General features: G+C 41.6%; 1 protein-coding gene across 1 annotated transcript in view; it reads left to right on the top strand.

The window, feature by feature from the left end:
- The window catches only part of FBN1 (fibrillin 1), a 228,301-nt gene that overhangs the window by 164,844 nt on the left and 47,357 nt on the right, over positions 1–16,100 (top strand). The window contains exons 32-41 of the mRNA XM_037156471.2: positions 2,419–2,541; positions 2,695–2,817; positions 5,194–5,319; positions 7,073–7,195; positions 8,951–9,073; positions 9,602–9,766; positions 11,812–11,880; positions 11,978–12,103; positions 13,293–13,415; positions 14,070–14,228. Of these exons, the coding sequence (XP_037012366.2) occupies positions 2,419–2,541; positions 2,695–2,817; positions 5,194–5,319; positions 7,073–7,195; positions 8,951–9,073; positions 9,602–9,766; positions 11,812–11,880; positions 11,978–12,103; positions 13,293–13,415; positions 14,070–14,228 (1,260 nt within the window). The remainder of the gene's footprint in view (positions 1–2,418; positions 2,542–2,694; positions 2,818–5,193; positions 5,320–7,072; positions 7,196–8,950; positions 9,074–9,601; positions 9,767–11,811; positions 11,881–11,977; positions 12,104–13,292; positions 13,416–14,069; positions 14,229–16,100) is intronic.

Raw genomic sequence — 16,100 nt, forward strand, 5'->3', positions numbered from 1 at the left:
TTCTACCTAAGTCAGAGATCATGACAAATAAAGGAGAGAAATTAAAATGATGGCAAAAGTGCTGGTTTGCGTGCATAACTCTGAGGGGAGCGATTGTCTGAGGAAGAGACGAGTGTTGATGACCCTACTTGGGAGCCCATTAGGTCGGGCCTACTTTCTTGAATTCCCGTGCCTACTGACCACTGTTCTACCTGGACCAGCCTGCCTCCCCATTTGCTTGGAATGTGCCATGCTCAATTATTCAGTTGGTTAAAGCTCCCAGTCACAAGTCTAAAGCTGCCTGGTATGTGCGTCCCTTGACCTGCCTTTAATAACTCATTAGGTTCAGGTGGCTGCCAAGGTTGCATTAAAATTTACCCATACGAGACGTTATAATTGTAAGAGCACTCTTTCCGGCACGTTTTTCCTTTGTGATTATTAGTGATAATGCAAAATGTTTTTGTAGGAAAATGTTATAATTTTATTTTGTGTTCTCAAAGTTTGGGAGAAGCCAAAGATCCTGGGACTATTTCTGAGCTTCAGATAAACTATTTGGCAAACAGCAGGTTTCCAAACACTTTCAAATTATCTAATTGGGCTTCTTAAATAAACAAAAGGGTAAACATAAGTTACTTGCCCAGTTCCTTTTTCATGCCACTATTCAAGCACGCACTGAAAATTCTTGCAACATTTTGTATGCCAAAATTATCCTTCTTCACCTAAGTTTTGTGTTAGTTGTTGGTTTCCCTATAAAGTCATAATATCCATCACTGTGAGTGCTTGTTCTTAGTTTTAAAAAAGTTCATTATGAGGTTAAGTACCTGGCTTTTATTAATAGTGGGTTAATTTTAGGAAATAAGATTATGTTAGCAATTCCAATTCTGATCACTAACGAGGTGTTTTGTAATTCAGCTGCATTCTGACACTATCTTCTGGTAGTTAAGGACTCAGTCCCACAAGACTGCCCCCGTTTCAGATGCCAATCCCAAGTCTAGGTTTTACCTGTGCTTCTCACATATTGGTCCTAATTCCTATAAATCAGAGGTTTCCACAACTGCTTCCTTGGGTTTGATTCGTTTTTGAGAGCAGCTCGCCGAAGTCAGGAAACCACTGGACTCAGTAGATCATCGGTTTATTATAAAAGGATGTAATTCAGGGACAGCCAGATGGAAGAGATGCACAGGGCAAGACAGGGAAGGGACGGGGAACTCAGTCTCGGAGAGCACATTCTTGCTGAATCTTCATGTGTTCACAAACCTGGAAGCTGTCCGAATGCTGTTCTTTTGGAGCTTTGTGGATGCTTCCTTACATAGGTGTGAGTGATCAAGTCACTGGCCTTCAATTGATTCAGCCTTCAACCCCTCCTCCCATAACTTGCCCTAATGTGGGGGAGGGGCACTGCGAGTTTTAACCACTGGTCACATGCGTGGTTCTCCTTACAAGCAGCCCTCTGCTTAGGTGAGGCCCCAAAGCCGACTCGTTCACATAATGACAGACACCTTCCTGGCTCTCACCGCTTAGGAAACTCCAAGGTTTTGGAGCTCTGTGCCAGAAATGGAGGCAATGACCAAATATCTATATCTTACTATAAGTAACAATTTTGTAGAAAACAAACATATTTCACTTCGTATTCTTTATTATAACACTTTTATACTATACAATCAAGACAGGCTAAATTTGGAAACGAAATGGCAGAGAATGGAGAATTTTCAAGAATGTGGAGTCTTTTATTAGTGTGACCCTAACCTGGTACTACTTTTACAGATAAATATCCAATGGAGTGAGTGACTTTCACATGAACTGTGCAAGAAGGCCTGGGTCTCCAACATGCTAGGACTCTAAGAAGCTTAGAGAAGAGAAGGTTCTCACACTGCCTTAAGGACAATTCTCTGTAAATGCTTAAATTAGCAATACCTATGTAAAACTTTCATAAGAAATAAAGCATAACCAAATAATACAGTGTTTTATATTTAAGAATAAAATATATTTAATATATCGAATATAACCAAAAAAGTTTTCTTATATGCCAACAACACTGTATTCCTTTGTCTATATCGTTGACTTAATAAAAATTTTGGCTATAGAAACACTTGACCATGAGTTAATACCATAGACCGCTAGGCAACATACTTTTTAAGATCATCCACTGGAAGAAGGTTCCTTTTGTTTGGCAGTGACTAGACATTTGCATAAAATAGTGGAAAATAATTAGTTAATAATAGCAAGTAGCATCACACTATTGTTTCTTTAAAATTAAAATTTGAAGCTGCTCTCTATATGTAGAGTGTACACGTGGCTGCTAACCCAATCTGTATTACACTATGACGAGTGTGAAAGTGAGTCCACTTTTGATGTTGCTGAGTTGCTATTATACATTATTTACAAGCCCACAACAGCATCTGTGCCGAACCTGTTTTAAACTGCTGCTTATCTCTTCAGACATCAATGAATGTGAGATCGGAGCGCACAACTGCGACAGACATGCCGTTTGCACCAACACGGCAGGGAGCTTCAAATGCAGCTGCAGCCCCGGGTGGATTGGAGATGGCATTAAGTGCACAGGTGCGTTGGGAATAACAGACAGTGCTTCTCAGGAAAGGCAGAGATTATGAATATGAAACTAGGAATTCTGTAGAGAAAAATTTAATGTGTGTGTGACTGATGTGGAGGAATGACGCACTTTCTGCTCACAACCACGTGATCTGTTTCCCGAAGATCTGGACGAATGCTCCAATGGCACCCACATGTGCAGCCAGCACGCGGACTGCAAGAACACCATGGGCTCCTACCGCTGCCTCTGCAAGGAAGGCTACACGGGCGACGGCTTCACCTGCACAGGTGGGTCCGGTGGGGACAGCTGTGTAAACGGCAGTCAGAGGAGCAAGGAAGGTGTGCCCTGTCTTTCAGACCCTCAATTCTTTCTGAAGGCTGGGGTCGGTTATGGACAATGTTAACGTAAAAGATTACTTGTTTGAAACCAGATCCTCGTGGAGTGGAAATTGGGAACTAGGTCAGTTAGGGAAAACCACAGAAGCCAATTATGTATGTGGACAGTTCACAGTGCTCCATATGTCTCGCTGTGTGTCATGATGCCATTCATTTCAAATGAGTCACACACTGCCTTTTATAATCCTCAGCCTCTCTTTTTTTGTGCCTATTTCTCACTGTTGACTTGTTCTCCTTCCCACGCTTGAGAGTGAGGTTGCTGTAGGAAGCTGTGAAAAGAAAAGGGATTAGATACTCTAGGTCGTGACAACAGTATATCTTTTTCTCCCACTGGTCATCATCATCTGTCATCCCACATTGGCATAAAGCAAGAATTTTGTATCTGCTTTGCTGGGAATTCATTCACTTCCAGGTTTACAATATGTCAATGATTTATTTTTAGTTATAATTGATAGTGATGGGATTAACACAAATAAATTGCTACTTATATTTGAATATATATGATTAGAATTATGATCGTCTAAATAGAGGGAGGCAAAAGTTGTTTAATAATATTAAATAATTAAAAATAATAAATAATAATACAAGAATAAAGTACTTCATGTACTCACAACTGTAAATCTACTTTTGCCCACCCCTACATGGTACATGTACTTACTTGAACATGTATACACAGAGAACACTTTTTATTTAAGGAATTTCATATTAAATAAGATACTGACATCCATTCCTCATTGGCCATTAGGTAGCATAGCTGCTCACATAACTAGGAGCAATCATTTATCCAGAGCATTTTGCTCAGAAGAAGTCCTTTAAACATAAAAGAGGCTGAGGCCCACTAAATGATTTACCTGGATTTTTTTTAACTCCCTGAAAGTGTTATAACCTTTGAAATTGTTTTTTGCCCAACCCGGTGAGGTTTTGTCATCATAAACTTCCCAGCCCCTTTTAGAAAATACTGAGTGTTTCATGTGTTAGGCACATAGGATTTTTATGTTTGATATTTAATGCCCATGATTATTAACAGAACTCAGTAAGATCAACCAGACAGGAATTTTTGGTGTCCTCTGTAGTTGCTGTTCTAGTTCTTTTGCTGCCCGTTAGAGCAGAGACTGAACTTTGTGAAACAGGCACAAACCGTAGTGTTATTTCCTGTCATGGGTAGATCCTCGTGTGGATGAGTCTGCTTGAAAAAGCCTTAGTTAGATGGTTTACGTTATTCATTTTACATCATTAGTGATAATTCGGCATGTGAATATCATGTTCATTAAATATTCACTATTAGCATTCCAGAAAGAAAAAAAGGTCTTGGAAGCTCTGTATCTGTTCTTCAATTCTAAATGATAGCTTTGCTGGATAGAGTAATGTACTTAGTAGGTCCTTGCTTTTCATGACTTTGAATATTTCTGGCCAATCCCTTCTAGCCTACAAAGTTTCTTTTGAGAAGTCAGCTGGCAGTCTTATGGGAGCGCCCTTGTTTGTAACTAAAAGGTTTTCTCTTACTGCTTTTAAGATTCTCTCTTTGTATTTAACCTTTGACGTTTTAATCATGATGTATCTTAATGGGTTCCTCTTTGGGTTCATCTGATAAAGAGCTTCCAAGACAAGAAAAAGCTAAAAGAGTTCATCACCACCAAGCAAGTATTATGTGAAATGTTCAAGGGTCTTCTTTAAGACGATCAAAAATATGAACAATAAAATGGTAATACATACATCTCTCTCAACAATTGAATTTAAAAAACAAAATAAATGAACAAGCAGAACAGAAACAGAATCATAGATACAGAGAACATTTTGATGGTTGCCAGGTGGGAGGGGGCCCAGAGGATGGGTGAAAATGGTGGAGGGATTAGAAAGTACAAATTGGTAGTTACAGAATAGTCACGGGGATCCAAAGTACAGCATAGGGAATGCAGTTGTCAAAGCATTTACATGCAGGACCCATGGACATAGACCATGGTATGGAGATTGCCTGAGGGAGTAGGGGGACTGGGCAGAGGGGAGCGAAGGGGGAAAGTTGGGATAAACTGTAATAGCATAAACAACAACATATAAATTAAATTAAAAAAAATAAAGTCAATAAAGCATCTAGTTTTTATTTTTAAACTGAAAGAGAGAGAGAAAGAAAGGAGGTTGAATATGTCAAGTAGAAAGTGTGACCAAACACCACGACACTCAAGAAGCTGACAATTGCAAGAATGGTTGGATCTGTGGAATGGGGAACCTTCTAACTGAGAAAGAGTAACTTGTATTTCTTTCTGGCTGCAGACCTCGACGAGTGCTCGGAGAATCTGAATCTGTGTGGCAATGGCCAGTGCCTAAACGCCCCCGGAGGATACCGCTGTGAATGTGACATGGGCTTTGTGCCCAGTGTTGACGGGAAAGCCTGTGAAGGTAACTGACGGAGGAGCTGCCGGGGGGCTTGCAGGCCTGAGGAGATTAGGGCGTCTAAACAGTCCTGATTTGATCTTTTAACTGAGGTGTGTTTTGGCTTCCACCTCATCAACTTCATTTGTGGAGAGATTAGGTTTCCAGCGAGGTCATTCATTTCTCTTTGTGCAGTGACAATATGCTCTGGCCATAAACTGCACATCTGGCCTTGGCTAGATGGTGTGCAAGAATACACCTGTCAGTCATAGGCAAGAGAAGGTCGCCATGTGCGGTCAACTCTTTTCTCCACTGCTGGGGGAAGGAACTCAAAGTGCCGGTCCCCTGCTGATGTCCTGTTGAAGGACTCTCTTTAGATATGGAAATACAGCTTTGAGTCTCTGTTCTGGTTTGGTTTCTAGAAACCAAGGCTTTGGAATAACAGAGCAGATAGTCTCTTCCACATGTAGAATGATGTCCTGGGTACATATGTGTCACATGGTCTGTAAATATCTTTTGCAAATCTGTCCAGTAGGAAGCCCTTTGGGAAAATGCCAAATGTCATGACATCTCTCAGCTCAGGACTCTGTCTTTCTGACAAGTGTCGGTCAGACAGGAAAAGTCCTGAGAGCCTGTTGGCTAAGCATGTGTCCCACTAGGAGACGCAAGATTCTTCCTTCACCCACCCTTGTAAAATGTACTGTCACTATCCCTCATTGAGAAGAATTAGTGGCTACAATGAACTAAAAAGATTGCAGTAGAAATAAATAAATGGTAACAATTGACAGTAGAAATGTAAACAAGATCCTGTTGAATGTCTTAACTAATAGTTACTGCTTGTTAATAAGACATTAACTTAAAATCAGTCCTTAGCTATGACGTGTATACTGGTTCCCTCAATAGTTCTATAAATACTTTTTTTTTGTTATGGAATCATTGGGTGTTCATTATACAGTTTATATTAAATATGCAAAGTTTGATATAAAATTCCTCTGAGTCAAGAAACCAGATTATGCTCTTGATCGTGTGCCTAATGCCTTATTTACTTTTGTTCCTCTGAACGTCCAAGGAAAACAGGTAACTGTGCCACCTCTGGTAACACAAACAGTTGCATTGAAAGTTTTGCTTCTCTTAATGCTACAAGGGAAGGTTTTGTTTGTTTGTTAGTTCTTAATATAAATCATCGCTGGCAGAGGGGTCAAGGCTATTTAAAGCCAGTCTAAAGGCTGCAAACGCGCCCACGTGTCAATTACACAAGCCGAATGCTAATGTCGGGTGGGGACGGAGGCCTGGAAGAAGCTCCTGCAGTTTTTAGATTTCCATCCACAGTAGCACACACACACCACAGTACTAGGGATACAGGGGTTATAAAACTGATTGTAAATGTTGCCAGAAAGCCTTGTGATTCTTCAAATATTAACCCACAACAAAAATAGTGAATGTATAGATTAAAAACATAATTTCAGCCAATGAGGTCTTTTTGGCCCTTACTTTACGAAAGTGATTTGGACCTGTGTGAAACACCATAAATGAGATACATATATGTAAAATGCTTAACCCACTACTTGGTATGTAATAGGGGCTGAGAGAAATTATGCTCTCACCTAAGAGACTTCCCTATATGTAGTGAAGCATCTAAAAGTCTATAGGAGAAGTGCCTAGGTTGAAATCTGCTAGTTGTCATTTTCCAGGTAACATTAGTTGTCTAATTACATTGTTCCATATCTTTAGCAAAAAAATAAATAAATTTAATATCTCCCTTTTTTTACCCTTTTCCAAGATATTGATGAGTGCTCCCTTCCGAACATCTGTGTTTTTGGAACTTGCCACAACCTTCCCGGCCTCTTCCGCTGTGAGTGTGAGATAGGTTACGAACTGGACAGAAGTGGCGGCAACTGCACAGGTAAGGTACCCGTTTGCATCAAAATGTGCTCCCCAGGGTCTCAGGGGACTTGGTTGTTGGGGGCCTGCTGGGATTTCACCAGGATGTTCACAGAGTCACAAACAAAAGGCCAGGTGAGACATTAGGTATCACAGAATAAAATCTCCAAGACCTGGAACCAATTAGATGTGAGGATGCAGAGGAAAGAGTTGAAAGCAGTTGAAGGAGCAGAGTTTGTAACCTTAGAATCAGGCTGTGGCTGCAGAGGAACATTCTGGAGATGCTGCAGTTACAAGGCTTCCCAGCCATCCCTTTCCTCCTTGGGGACATTTTCAGAGTTTCCTTTGGAGATCATGGGTTTCCTCCTTGTAGGCCTCCATGACAGTACTCACTGCTTCCCACCCCTGCCCTGCCAGGGGTCACCAGAGAATGTGGTGCATAGAACTCAGCTGCCCATTTCCGGTATGTCAGTCATCCTCTTGTAAAGCAAGGGACTTTCCAGGAACATGTGAAAAACATTAGGAAAGCTATAGGAACGCCCGTAGACTACTTCTCTGTTTACTTTGGACTGAGTGAGGACTTTGAAAGCCATTTGCCGTTGTCCACCATAGCCCACCCTTCCATTCAGGGATACTGAGGAAACAAGTTCCATTCCGTACGGGCTTGTCAGAATGTCAGGAGGAAAGTGATGTTTCCAGCAACCTGAACAAGCCATGACGCAGTGGCTGTCCAGATTATGACCATAAGCTGCATGGACAAGCTTGGCATATTCCCCAAATTTCTCTGCACTAGGCACTCATTCTTCTCTTGATTTGTCTAAAGAGTATCGTGACACCAGGCTGGGCCTCTAGCATCCCACAAGAAGTTGCCTCTCCGTGTACCATACCCTGTCCTCTGTGCCCAAATCACCATCAGCATAACTCTGTCTAATCTCATTTCTGTGATTCTGCCCTGCCCCTCCCAATTCACGTGAGATTGGAGCAAAGTAATTTTCTGTAACTGAACCTATAGGTTCCTGGTCCAAGGGGCTGGTTTCCAGGGAAAGGTATCATCCTCATTCTTCAGGCTCTCCCCTCTGAATCAGTTCACCTGTTCTTGAGTATGTTGTGAGTGCTCAACACAAACCAGAAGACTATATACAGAGTCAGAATTTGCCAACACCCATGTTGTAAATGTCTGGAGTTCTGTACATATATTTGGACTAGAAACTGACAGGGAAATACTCAGCCCAGCCTCAGTGGTGGGGGAGAGGCTGGAAGCAGGCCTGGGGAGCCACGCGAAGCCTCAAGCACGCGCCTGTGCTCACCCTTGGCTGCTCTCAGGCCGGCACACCCAGCGCGGGAGCAGCAGAAGCCACCTGCTCCCGAGGGTTCCCTGAGACATCTTGCTCTAATTTGAAGAAATAACAAGCCACACATATTAAATATGTTTTCTTAAAATCTGTGTCTGAATTTTCGGTTGGCCGAGGTCACAGTAATGTTTTGCTTTCAGTTACCTCAACTGGAATATTTCTCCTCATTCCAAAGTCATATTTTCTCCTGATGACAAATCCGAATGCTAAATGTGTTCCAGGGGGAACAAGACCAAAGACCGTGACATACTTCCTTCCCGGAGGGGTTTTATTTCAGAAGTGGAAGACTGTATTTCTAGGTGTTACAACGAGTGACTCTTAAAAATTGCCATTGGGAACCCTAGATTGTGATGCTGCTGTGTTATGGTGGTGCCTTCCCCACGTTGGCCCAGGTGACAGTTCTGCCCCTTGCTGTTTGGTTTTAGATGTTAACGAATGTCTGGATCCAACCACATGTATCAGTGGGAACTGTATCAACACGCCAGGCAGCTATACCTGTGATTGTCCACCCGATTTTGAGCTGAACCCAACTCGAGTTGGTTGTGTCGGTAAGATCTTAAACACTTTTCAGGGAAGCATACTGTTTGTTATTCTTTTTTAAATATTTTATTTATTTATTTTTAGAGGGGGGAAGGGAGGGAGAAAGAGAAAGAGAAACATCAATGTGTGGTTGCCTCTTGTGTGCCCCCTACTGGGGACCTGACCTACAACCCAGACATCTGCCCTGACTGGGAATCCAACCAGCCACTCTGGTTCGCAAGCCAGCACTCAATCCACTTAGCCACACCAGCCAGGTGTTTGTTATTTTTAAAGCATTATGTATTCATTCTCAAATTTTAACAAATTAATAATATGAAAATGTAAACATTTCCTAAATCTGGTTTATACTTCTGGGTTCCTTTTCTCTAAGTAAATTTCCAGTGTATGTGTTGGTGCACTTTTTTAGTTTCTCAGTAAAAGTCAATTTTGGTTTTTAAACAGTTTCTGAGAGAGAGTTTCTGAAATGGGTTTACATTTTCAACCATCACATAAAAAGAATCTGCCTGACACTTTTTTGTTTGTATATGGTTAAATAGATACCCGCTCTGGAAATTGCTATTTGGATATTCGACCTCGAGGAGACAATGGAGATACAGCCTGTACCAATGAAATTGGAGTGGGTGTTTCCAAGGCTTCCTGCTGCTGCTCTCTGGGTAAAGCCTGGGGTACTCCTTGTGAGCTCTGCCCTGCTGTGAACACATGTAAGTGGACGTCTTATTACTGTTTCACCTCCAGCCAGTGCTCCTTGCTAGAGCACAGAATAGAGACCACAGAGGGAGGGAGGTGCCACTAGTCTCTGCCCTTCAGTCCGGGAAGGGAGATCAGTCCTCTCTGCTCTGTTGAGGGGTCCTGCTCTCAACCTGGTAGTCAGAAAGTGTCACCACTCAGCTCGCACTGAGAGCAGGTCACACCACTTCCATCTGAGTGAAAAGAGGGTTGCATTATGTTGAAGAACACCTTCCAGGCCAAGTCACTTTCACTGCTTACTTTCCAGGAACACACTGATTGATCTCTCCTTTCTCATCTATTGGCTAGTTTCGGAATCTCTAGGACAGACTTAAGTATCCCTATAAACAAATATGAGATAGAAGATAACTCCATCCTTATGGTATGACTTTAAAGAAAACTCTGGATGTGATTTTAAGGACATAAACAACATCTCCTAAAAATCAGAAGGCTTCCAGTTTTTCTCAGTGGGTCCCTGTTATGATTCAGAGTCAGATGTAGCTTCTTTGACAAAGATCAGTGGTGGCTATCTATGTGGTATATTGGGATAGGCATTGATTCTTCCTTGATGAAGGGTCATCTATTCACTTTTTACGAAAGTATTTTTTTGAGTGTCTAGAGTGTGTACTTAGGGTGTGCAAAGATGAAATACACCAGATCCTGCCCTCTGAGAGCATACAGTCTGGTAAAATATGACCCAGACATCTAAGTCAGCATAGGCCTCAGTAAGGGAGAAAAGAAGGGTGAACTCAGCGCCCTGTGTGGGAGGAGCAGCACACCTGGTTCCAAATAGGACTCCGTCATTGCCACTCACGTAACATTGGGCAAGTTACTTAGCAAGCCTGAGTTTCCTCATTCATAAAATGCCTTACAGGATTAAACGAAATGACCTAAGTAAAGCACTCAACACAGTGATGAACGCTTAGCAGACTTCTTTCCACTCTTCAGAAAGAAAATCAGTCCTGATTGGCAGAGGGTGGTGATGACTGTGCATATTTTAGTTGGGCCTTAGAGGAAGGTTGTGGTGTGATGGTGGGAACTTAAAAGGAGGGAAAGAGAAAAAGCAAAAGAGGACAGTAATTTCATTGATGATGAGAGGAGCAAACCAGTATGTTTTAAATGGGGGTGTCAGCTTTATTGATTAATAATGGTTAGCAAATGGAGGTCCAGCCTACCCCCAAACTGGTTCTGAGCTAAAATTGGAATATATGCAAATATAAATTCATGCATCTATATGCATAGAATTTCAGAAATCCAAGAGGGAGATGATCAGATTTGGGAAGACCACGATGACGATGAAAAAAATGATCCTTGTAGATACTCACAGGATGGCACAGCAGGTCTTGGCCACTCTTGTTCACATGTTCCTGTGTGTCTCGCACTGCTGGTGCATGGCACTGAAATAAAGGTTTTTGAATAAAATGCTTGGATGACAGAATGAATAGGGAAATCAAGGGACACTGCAAAATCTTGGTTTTGGAAAACAAGGGCATCGGCATTACTGTCAGTTAAACAGCAGAGATCTCTAGTCATTAAGGAGAGAAGTAGGGTGGAAAGCAAGAAAAAGCAGCTTTTTGTAGGGCTCTGTTTAGAAAGGGTTTTTGGAAACAGGCTGATTAACGTTACTAAGGGAGGCTGTAATTCCCAGAAAGCAAGACTGACCAAAACATAAAAGTGGCAAAGGACTCTGTTAGAAAATAAAAAGGGAAAGAAAATCTTTAAGAAGGAATAATGATGGGGATAAGGGGATAAACCAGTTCTCGGGAATGGAAGGCTGGCGGAGCCCGTGGAGAGCTCCAAGACCAGGGACAGCAGCCTTACGTTGGCAGGCGCAGTGGAGGCCTTTGAGAATGACAAGTGTACACAGAGTTACGCACCTGCCTTGGATGGGTGGGGGTGACTGCCAAAGATTCCTGAAAATGGATATTTTCAGTTGGCTATTTATTTCTCTTGAGGATACCATTTCTAGAAATTTTATGTGCAAAAGGACTCACTTTGGTTGGTTGGTTGGTTTTTACAGCCGAGTACAAAATTCTTTGTCCTGGAGGAGAAGGTTTTCGACCCAACCCTATCACTGTTATCTTGGAAGGTAATTCTGTTTCCTTTATCATTAAAGCGCATACATTTTGAACTGCCTTGGGTTTGTTTACAGTGCTGAAGAAACACTGTTGTTTTCCTTCTGCTAGATATTGACGAGTGCCAGGAGCTTCCTGGGCTGTGCCAGGGCGGGAAGTGCATCAACACCTTTGGTAGTTTCCAGTGCCGCTGTCCAACGGGCTACTTCCTGAATGAAGACACCCGAGTGTGTGATGGTAAATGGCCCTTATAGGATGACGAGTTCTTCCCAGTGCTGAGAACTGACCTCAAAAGCCAGGAAAACTGAAATTTAGCAATAGAACACAATGGTCGAAATGTGAACATAGGTAAATAGGACATGCGGCAGCTTGCACTAAAATTACTGACATAATGTCATTGTCATAATGCCAGTACTCCCTAAGCCTGCCTCTTCGCCTGAGAAAAGGATAGTTTTATTATGTCGGGTCACAGTCCCATTGATGCCCACAAAGAGTTCTCTTGTGCTCCTAAGAAAAGCCATGTCGAGTAGCCCAGGTTACATTTCAGTGACTTCTCTCTTCTCGCTAGTTCTGGGCTCTCCTCCTTCCTGTCCTTCACCACTTATCATTGGTACTAATGCATTTAAATGAGCTTCTTTTAAAGGTAGCCCCTTTGGTTTCCTGATGTGCTGACTCCTGTGCATCTGTGTTACTGGAAGAGGAGAATGTTGACCACTTTAACTTTCTGAGGGCCTGTAGACCAGGCTGAGAGAGATGGTTTTCACGCACACAGAGGAGTCACGTGACTAGTTAGGGCAGAGACTTCTTGCATTCTGGAGGAAAAATAGTCCTCTGGTTCTCCAAAAGGCTTATTACGGGACTCAGTGACAACCTTATTGAGTATCAGTTGAACATCACAGTGTGTATGATGCAGCTCTGAGACCCATGGGGTTCACAAAAACTGGAATCAACCCCTGTGTTTGAAAATAGGGAAGGGGTGTGAAAGACTTAGTCATGCCCCCTGGCCAGTGCAGATCTGTGAATCCAGCTCTCGATGGCTTCAGGACACGTCATGTCCATCTAAAGCTCTTATGAGCATGTGCAGTACTATGTACATACTTGTCTTTCTGAAAGACATTGGAAAGTTGTATTTTCTCCACATTTCCACCTCTGTAAGCCTCTGGGGATGTTATGGACTCAGTTATTAGGAACTCATACCAGAAAGCAAAGCTTCTGTGTCTAAAACCTTTTTTTCTAAAAATGTACATACATAATCAGCACAGATAAAGGATGTGCATGAACTAAACATCTGTTTCTCTTATCCGGATTTCAAAGTGCCCGGTGGATTTTCTCCTCTGTCATCATTATTCATAGTGACACTAAGTGACAGGCCATTCCACACAGTGAAGTTTCCATATTCACATGCCACTTTCGCTTTGGATTATAGATGTGAATGAATGTGAAACTCCCGGAATCTGTGGTCCAGGGACGTGTTACAACACCGTTGGCAACTACACCTGTATTTGCCCTCCAGACTACATGCAAGTGAATGGGGGAAATAACTGCATGGGTAAGTCCAAGCTTCTCTTCATGATGCATGGTTGGTCCTCATCTGCAAAGAGGGAAAGAGCACACAAGTTCAGCACTCAGTCCTCAGTGTGATGTGGTCATCAGGCTAAGTGCTGCCGCCCTGCCACTGTCTTTTTGAGAACCCCTCCCCTAAAACCATGACCTTGGCCTTTTCTCACCACCTCGTGTGGGTGGTTGGGAGTTTTCTTTAAAATGTAATGTTGGAAAACCCCAAACAATGGTTTCATAGTACTTCTTTTGTTTGACTTTGGGTGTATCTTTATACAATTATATTTACAGCACTGACCTACAGTATTAAAACATCATGAGTCGGAAATGAGAAAATGACTGCCAAATAGCAGTGGAGAATTGTTACTAGGAGACGGGGTGGAGAGTCATGTAAAGTTTATTAATGCTGCAGCTCCATAATGACTTAGTTCTGTGGCAAAAAAAAAAATACCAGGGAATGCATTTCTCAAAGGTTTTTCTTACAGCAGCATAGATAGATGGAAAGCTGTATAAGAGCAGGCTTTGTCCTCAACAAAGTCAAGTTACAATACAGTTCAAAAGAAACTCACTCCTTCAGTGCCCCCATAGAAATCTGTTGTGATGTCCCCACAGTATCACTGATCCCATCCTCCTTCCTTCCTTCTAGATATGAGAAGAAGTTTGTGCTACAGAAACTACTATGCTGACAACCAGACCTGCGATGGAGAGCTGTTGTTCAACATGACCAAGAAGATGTGCTGTTGTTCCTACAATATTGGCCGAGCCTGGAATAAGCCCTGTGAACAGTGTCCCATTCCAAGCACAGGTGAGTTTGAGTTTCACCATTACGAAAACTATAGGTCAGTAAATGAGCCACAAGTTGTTGGAGAAACGAGTCTCAGCCAGGGAAGAAATGGGTGCCTCATTTATCTTTGTAAGAAAAAAATGAGCTCATAAACGCAAATACTTAATTTCACAGTTGGGCCTGGTTCTTCTAGCTGAAAATTAAGTTACAGAATATGCCTTCTACTTTTTATACTAGTTCATTCACCAGACTTACAGACTCAGCATATCACGAAAGTATAAATATTGTTAGCATTGTTATGAAGTTTGCCATGTAACTAGGAGACTGGAAACATTATGCAAAACAATAAATATGACAGATAAGCAAACCATATTCCTACTATTTTAACTTATTTACACTAGTCCTATTCCAAAAAGAATTTAAGGCAGCCCACAAAGATTCAAATGTAAAATAAGAAGGCCTAAGGCAAATGGCAAACAAGGGCAAGAAACTTGGAGCAAGGAGCGAGGCTAATACATAGAACCCAAGCCAGGAATTCCTATGCACTTTCCAGAGATGAGCAGTAACTTTGGCTCCAAACTTTCCAGCAGCTCACATGAAAGAGGGAGACACAGTCCAGTCTAAGAGCCCTGATGACCCTAGAGCACACTCAGCACTAAAGGGAAGTGCAACTCTTCCTGACACTGAGACCTGAGAGAAGTTTCTTTTTCTGTTCTCCTAGAGAAAAATCTACATAATGTTATTTGTTTTTTGTTTAAAGTATAATTTATATCCTTGGAGTAAATGAAGTAAAAACTTTGGTGCACTGTTCATATACCATATGGTAGATGATATAGATTGTATCTGTCATGGTGACATCATTTACTAACATGATGATTTAGATGGAATGAACACTCGTGCAGGTGTTGATCAGAGTATTCTGTGGGACCTACTCCCTTCCCCAGAGTGATCTGTACTACGGTAAATCTGTTGTCTGGTACTGCTTGACAAGACATGAAACAGATTTTTTTTAGTGAAATATACTACCTCACCCATTGTTTACTCCAGAAATGATGTGATAACTATCACTTAGAATTATGAGTTACCTTAGTTTGCAGGATATCGCTAGAGCAGCGTTCATACACTGAAGCCCATGGGTGAAATCGAGCCCACTGCCTGTTTGTGTATGGGCCACAAGCTAAGAATGAGTTTTATATTTTCCAATGGTTAGAAAAGAAATTTAAATAATATGTTTTGACCTAAAAATTATTTGAACTTTAGATTTCGGTGTCCATAAATAAAATTTTATTAGCATCCAGCTCACTAATTTATTTACATATTGTCTACGACTGCTTTCAGGGGATAGTTGAGTCGTTCTAATAGAGACTGCACAGCCCGAAAAACCTAAAATATTTATTCGTACCCCTTTCAGAAAAAATGTGCTGGCCCTGATCGTGTCTGATTGTCTGGACAACCTGTGGGTTGTACACACTGAGTGTGTATGTTTAGTGGGAAAGTGTATCTGTATATGTCTCCTTAGATTTGTTTACAATTATATTGGAAAGTAAGTTTATTTTTATGGACTTTTCCATTATAAAATATACAGAAAATAGTTTTATAGTTAGATTTTGCAAAGATAGAAGTTCTAGTGTTTTATTTTTTATCTTAATGGATCTTTGTGTGTTCTTCTGGAGACCACTTTGGAGACCCCTGATAAACCTATCATTTTCTTTCAGAAATGTCTAAATTTTAAAGATCTGCATACCCTTGATATAAAATGTAAGACTTCCCCATGTCGAATAGTGACCAAATCCAACCATACTTTCCATTAGCTATGCAGTCTGTGTACATTTCAGGAGTCTGTGAAAATTGTGCGGATGACCAGTGTCGGTGGGTGTGACATTGGCTGGATGT

This window comes from Artibeus jamaicensis, unplaced genomic scaffold (assembly GCF_021234435.1).
Source record: "Artibeus jamaicensis isolate MK-2021 breed Jamaican fruit bat unplaced genomic scaffold, CSHL_Jam_final contig_548, whole genome shotgun sequence".
NCBI classification, from domain to species: Eukaryota; Metazoa; Chordata; class Mammalia; order Chiroptera; family Phyllostomidae; genus Artibeus; species Artibeus jamaicensis.